At 40.6% G+C, this 6,673-nt stretch overlaps 1 protein-coding gene across 1 annotated transcript; it reads right to left on the reverse strand.

Annotated features, from left to right (window-relative positions):
* Positions 1 to 822: 822 nt before the first annotated feature.
* Positions 823 to 5,458, reverse strand: LOC117212106. The gene is made up of 4 exons (XM_033456613.1): positions 5,285 to 5,458; positions 1,987 to 2,189; positions 1,069 to 1,176; positions 823 to 967 (listed from the first exon to the last, which is right to left on the reverse strand). Exons 1-4 carry the CDS (start codon positions 5,438 to 5,440, stop codon positions 823 to 825), a joined length of 612 nt encoding a protein of 203 aa, XP_033312504.1. The 5' UTR covers positions 5,441 to 5,458.
* Between the last annotated feature and the right edge of the window lie 1,215 nt (positions 5,459 to 6,673).

Below are 6,673 nucleotides of genomic sequence, written 5' to 3' on the forward strand. Positions count from 1 at the left end.
AGATCAAAGAGTGTCGTGTTTGATAAACGGGCCTCTGCTCCCAGTTGAAATTATTTCACACGCAGCGTCTTTTAATTAACAGGAAATTGGCGATAAAAGTTATACACATGACAACTCGTTTATTTCGTCCGTAATGCGAACCACCACGTCGATGTAACGTATTACGTGTATGTGTTCTACTGCAAATAAGAGACAAATGACATAACGTGTGCACAAGGGGTGTAATTGGACCCAGAAAAAAAGCGGAGGCAGTAAAATGTGTAACGAATGGCTATGTCCAAAAACAAAACGCAATGTACCTTATTGATAAGTATGAAAACACTGATCTGATTGAATCTTCATCTTCTCTATTGCGTAGTTTGAATTGGCAGTAAATATCTTCTCGGTATACGGACATGTTGCACTATCTATAACAGTTGGCAACGAATAACTAAGAGATTGAAATGATCCCTTAAGCGTGACGTATGGCGATTGTGCAACTTTGAAATTTCTTTTGTAGATGCTGAGACAGAGACCGGAGGTAGATATCTTCAAATTTTGAATTATTTCGTCGATTATATACTACGAAGCATTAGGGATGACTTTTAATGATTTCGACAGGAATCGTTGTAGGATCTCGATATTAGAATTGCTGGCTATCCTTTGTGTTTTTATATGCATGTTTAAGTGTGAGTATGTCCTAGTATATGCATTGTAACTTTATAGCATGTTATTTCTCACGTAACTACGATATGCTAAGCAAATTTGTTTATAATTTTTCGTAAGAATTGATAGTAATTAATTCAATAGATAAATAACAGATAATATAAATCTTATTGTTAGTTAATAAATTGAAGATATTCTATCTAGAATTCCTTGGCCAGCAGGACATGTGGAGTAAATCATCGAGCAATTCTCCTGTCTTCTTCCAGCCATGGCTGCTTCTAAATAGTCATCGTCCATCATCGAAGCGTTTCCATGATCTGGTCTGAAACGAAATGTTTCTATTTAATACGCCAAATTAAAAAAATTCAATTCCGCAGTTCCGTGTGTTTCAAAATTAGTAGAAAAATTACTAGACAATCTTACGTTAACAATAAATGCAATAATTCGCCAATCAATCCCTCGTCTTTCAACGACGTTGAAGCAGCTTCGCAAATATTCTTCTTTAAGCAAGCTTTCCCATCGATGTGTCGCCTGAAAATGATCGTCGATAATTATTAAGTGGAAGGAAGCATTAAACAACAAACGTGATAATTATTAAGTGGAAGGAAGCATTAAACAACAAACGTATCGCCAAACGTTTCTGTCGTCAACATTTAACGCGATAGCGCGCTTGTGCAAATAAATTTTCGCATTACACGTTAATAGAATACACACTGTCTAAATTGTTCGAGCATCGGAATTGTTTATTTATTAAATCTATTCACGACAATAACATGCATTGCACATTCATGCGTTTCACCAAATATTTCCAATCAGAAGTGTTGCTGTTGAATTAACTATTAACTATTAGACATCAATTGCTATACGATACAAAGGCGGTGAAATGATTTGTAAGCGTATCGATTCGTTAATTATTCACAACGCTGCATTTCAAATCCGATGAATTATTAATTATTTGTAATCAGAAAGTCGCGTCGTTGTGAATCATCGATTAATCAACTTATTAATTTCACTAAACATTACAAATTACTTATTTATCCGGCGTAAAACTTGGGTAACTCGAAGATTCTACGTACATGATTTGATCATTGATCTACAGCAGCCAAAAACGTATTATTTCTAGAGTCAAATTTAATTGTTTACGAATTGAAAAATAAGAATCGAACGACATTTTTGCCCATAAAATTTCTTCCTTCTCTAGAATTATTCTATATATGTCGTCCACTTTTTTTAAAACCCTGTGGCAACTTCGTATCTTTCTCAGAACAGAAGTTTGAGGGACCAGGTGGCTTACTTATGAATTGACGTAAATTACATACGTAAATTCACAGAAATACTCACATGTTTAATTCGTGTTGTAAAATGTCGTATACGAAAGCCCTTTCGTTCCAGCTTGCTGTTCGACGTCGTCTTTGTGACGAGGTATGGAAGAAGTTAGTGAAGAAGGTAGCGTTGTCTGGTAACATATATTGGAACTGAAAGTTTTGGCCGTAAACCAAAATCTGGCCTGAGAGCTGCACCGGCACCGCCATGCCCACGACTAGCTTGACAGAAATGCGATAAATATAATACAAGTGTAGGCGTTGGATGCGCGACCAACTTACGGCAGCGACTTTATGATGAATATATTATAACGAAAGTATAATTTTTGAAGAGTAGGTGAGTCGGTCGTAAAACGCCAAGTGTCTATCTTATGGACAGGATCAAACTGGAAAAGTTTGCGAATACCGAAAGCGAAGAGATTACGACAAAGTCCGGTAAGTGAACTCACGGGGCTGTCGCCACGTGATACAACTGGAAGTTTGACAATGCATGATAATAATGCGGATGATTGATAGAATAAAAGACACTCGCGTCGCACAGATAATCGCTGGAAGGAGAGCCAAGAGAACAAGAGAAGTCCTTTCGCAGTAGTGAAAGATCTTGGATCGTAAATCGTGAGCAGAAACTTTTGCAAATGTAAAGAATTTACACTGTGCAATCGGTGGGAGAGGGAGGGAAAAGTCAAAGAGAAAGTAGATAAGGTAATTTTCCTTTTTCTTGTGTTTAAGAAAAAAAGTAGATCTAGCAACGTAATGAAATGAAAAAGGAAAATGGCCATTTTAACGTTCACGACGAAAAGGAGATATACTTGCGTCGGTGTATATGTGATTTTTACAAACTTGCACTGGCACAGAAATAAAAACGAGAGGCTGATAGAAAATACAAACTGTGGGTATAAAATAAAGTCGAAGAAAAGAAAAGAGCGGGGACGGGGAAAAATTGCAGCATGTTCGCGGTTTCTTTTTTCGTGGAAAATTTCGCACACCCTAGCGAACCTAGCTGCTCGTATTTCAACTTTCGGAATACTGCTTAACCCTCATTCGTTTCCAAGAAAGATATTACGACGTTGGTGGACTTCCTTTCTCCTTTCTACACTCTTTTCTTTCCCTATTCCTCGTCTCGTTTCTCCATTCCTCATTTTCCATTTTCTCTTCTCCACCACCTTGTATATACGTTCATGTATTACCTCGTGCATATATTTCTCACTGGAATTTCAGTTCGCGTGGACGAACGGAATCGTTTGCTGAAGATCAGCTCGCGCACCTTGTTCATAAACATCATGCCTTGCCAACGGCTCTCCCATTCACTTCTATCGTCCCATTGAAACGTTGCGTGACACGATCTAAAGCTCGCGACTCATGGAAATGAATGTTAAATAAATTCAGCTGGGTTTTTCAAGCTTGCCCAACGGGCCGTGTACAAAAGCGACTCGACGCGTGCTGAAACTTCGTAATCGTCCTTCTGATAAGATAGCAGGGCTTCGGTCGTCCCAGGCTCGCCAGCCGGGCGAAGACATGCAAGTAATTCAACGTCGCCGCTCTTCTTTCCAGGTCTCTCCACTGTTTCCCTTTTTCTTTCTCATTTTGAAGCTGCGCTTTTGACGCAGTGCAGCTCCGCGTGTTTAGATACATACTGACCCAGAAACGGTGAATTTTATTTCACACCAGTTTCCCGTCTCCTCAAGGCGAACGTCCAAATATTTGCAATAGTCGTTTCTGTTGCTTGAAAAATCTGCTAATCAAACACTTTTGCCCCTGCAACTGTGACGTCTATCAGACTTCGTCGAATCGCCTCCCTTCGAGAAATTCTAACAAATCAGTGTGCAGTGACCTGGACCAGTCAAATATTCTGTTTCAAACTAAAATATAATGTACATGCAAACTGCACACGGTAAGATTCAACTAAAACTGAAATCTAAAGGCACCAGAAAGATCTGTCCTGTATCGATTTTGTCAGAGCTCTGACTCGCCGTTCAACTTCCACTAAGTCTCAGTCCCATTGCCGGAAAGGGTGCGAGTAATCGAGGAAGCCAGGGCAAACAGTCCATCAGAACATTTGCTCGGCCAAGAAGAAGTGAAAACTACAGAAAGAGCTTTCCGATTTAATTAGAAAATTTGAGAGGAGAGACGGTAGATAAGGCCGCAGTTAATTATCAGTGGAATTGAGAATGAGACAGGGAGAGACGTTTCTCTCGGTTTAAAGTTCTCCATCCTCCTCCGCTACTTCCCGCAGGACTAGCACGTCCATACTTAAGTCACGGACGCTAAGACTCGCGTTAAACTTGGCCCGAAATTCGCTTTAGTTTGTATTCCGTTTCCACTGACGATTCCCATTCTATCCACGGGCAACCCCCTCAAGAAACCTATCTAACGACCGACCAATTAATTTGTACCTGACGATCCGACAACCGAGATGTTAATCATGGCATGAAAAATAGCTATCGACCCAGCAAGCTCCAAGCGATCGTTTCTTTCTTCGCGATGTTCTTTTCGCCACAGTCACGGTATCTTCGCAGGGAGACTCGAAAAAGTGACGAACTTGCCCCGTGATCTTGTTCACCTTTCACGATTCGTGAAATAAAGAGGATGGTTTATCGTAATATTTTACTATGCCGTGTCTTTTCGTTCCTTCGATCGAAGCTCGAACGTAAGATTGATTGCTATACTCTTGGTGGAGACCAGATCTTGAGAAAACCGCCAGAGTTATACTCAATTTTAATAGAAAAATACGTATCGTTATTGAAACTCACGTGCACAGTTTCGCATATCCTATATCCTAGATTTGTTTAAATTTAGGAAAAAATATATATGTACGCCTTCGATTAAAAGCATAATACGCGAGCAACATCGTTAAACTCGAGTGAAAAGCAGTTTCCAATGCGCAAGATATACGATCATCCAGCGATATATCTGCAAGCAGAAGGAAGGAAAGTAAAAAGAAACACGAGGCAGGATACGGCCGTCGTGCAACGCGCTGCGTTTTTCACTTGCATCGCTTGTTAAATCTGTCTGTTTCTATTTTGCACAGTTTCCAGATACGGCTGCAACGCATGAATTATTGCTCGGCTATTATTATTACGCGAATCTTACTTAAAATTTAATTGTCAATACATCTCGATTAATTATTCTCGATAAGTGTGTTATGGTTTCGCGTGTAATTCTCGTCGGATGACGTTGGACGCGATAGATTTTATTCAAATTAGCACGAGTTAAACCGTCGAACGAGCAAGCGTGCTTTTACGGAGTAATCCCATCAGCCTCGAAGAAGACGAGATTATTAAGTTTTATCGCTGCCACGTCCAAGTATGGATAAATACCTTGAAAGTGCCACCAAAAGGATAAACAAGAGGTGGAGGATACAACGCTTGTCTCTTCTCTCGAGATTGCTCGTCGTCGCTGCACTGAATTTGCCTCATTGTCGCAAGCAGCAACAAAGACAGCTTCCAGTCCACGTTCATCCAAATAAATATCATCGTTATTTCTTTTGCGTCTCGTCTAGAAGCTTTGACAAAGCAGAAGATTAGTTGTGGATTTGATCAATCTCGCGCATATTCTCATCCGTTCAAATCGCGCTTACCTTTCGCCACGTCGAATCCTTCGAAGTATACATTTTACTCACCTGGAAAGATGAAAGAACCAGCTATTCGAATCTCGAAAGCAATTTCGTTGCTCCAGGCGAAACACAAAGCCATGCAACTAGTACGAAACTCGCAACCTCGAAGCTTGTCGAGTCGTCAGGTTGCTCCAAGTTCCAACTCCTCCACGAAATTAACGTGTCATCTGTCAACTCGGGGCATAGTTGCGCTGGAAGGTTCCGCGGCCGACTGTAGTCAGTCGAAAGAGCTAATTTTCCATCCTCGATAGACGACCGTCTCGGCCCTTCCTTTCCTCTTCGTCTTCTTAACTCATCCAGCTTCCCGTTTTGTTATTGGTCCTCGATTCGTTAACACGTTCAATGCGGTAGACGTAAACGTACGCGTCATCGGAATTTTCTATTTTCTTTGCGATGAGGCGAAAAATGTAGAAAAATCGATTGTCGCCATTAAGAACCCCGTTCGATTTTGTATGCCGCGTCGAATGTGTTAATGAAAAAGGGAAACAACACGATTTTTTCAGCAGTCCTCGGGTCGTTCAAGTTTCAACCGGTTCGATACGACGATCTTAAAATTACAGCTAAAAAAGAAGATGTAGACGGGTGAATGTCCTGAGTCAAACGAGTAGAATTGCAACTTGTAAATAAGTAAATGGCAGAAGAGAAGTTTGCGCGAGAAGATCGCAAGGCCGAAACTTCCTCTTCCGGGATAACAAAGGAACTGAAATGTATAAACAAAAGGTGCAGACGACGAGTATTTTCCAGACGGCAACATGCTGCCGGATATACTACTCGTGAACTGTAGAACTGTCGGGAAAGTTGCCACATCCAGGACCGCTATCGTTGAAATTTCTAGCTTCTCAAGATCTTAAGAAGTTTCGGAAGAAGGAGTATCTTTCAACGACGACGTGTTCCAACGGTGAACGGATTGTTGCAATAAAAAAACACTTGTTTGCTGATCTTTATTAATATCGGCGATTGCTCAGAATCGCAGGGTAAGAAGTTGACACGTTAATCTTGGTTATCGAGGAATTTCCCGGTTCCAAAGTCGGCTAAAATATCCGTGGAACATTTCTCAAAAGGCTAGCATAAACTATCGTAGTTTCGAGAGCTT

This window comes from Bombus bifarius, unplaced genomic scaffold (assembly GCF_011952205.1).
Source record: "Bombus bifarius isolate JDL3187 unplaced genomic scaffold, Bbif_JDL3187 scf7180000008274, whole genome shotgun sequence".
Taxonomy (NCBI): domain Eukaryota; kingdom Metazoa; phylum Arthropoda; class Insecta; order Hymenoptera; family Apidae; genus Bombus; species Bombus bifarius.

Bases quoted from the DNA above. Each gene is read 5' to 3' on its own strand.
- LOC117212106 (XM_033456613.1), bottom strand. From the start codon at position 5,440: ATGATATTTATTTGGATGAACGTGGACTGGAAGCTGTCTTTGTTGCTG. The intron at 2,190-5,284 runs GTATTTATCCAT...ATTTCTGTCAAG, and splicing joins CTTTTGGTGGCACTTTCAAG to CTAGTCGTGGGCATGGCGGT. The intron at 968-1,068 runs GTAAGATTGTCT...ATTTCGTTTCAG, and splicing joins TTATTGCATTTATTGTTAAC to ACCAGATCATGGAAACGCTT.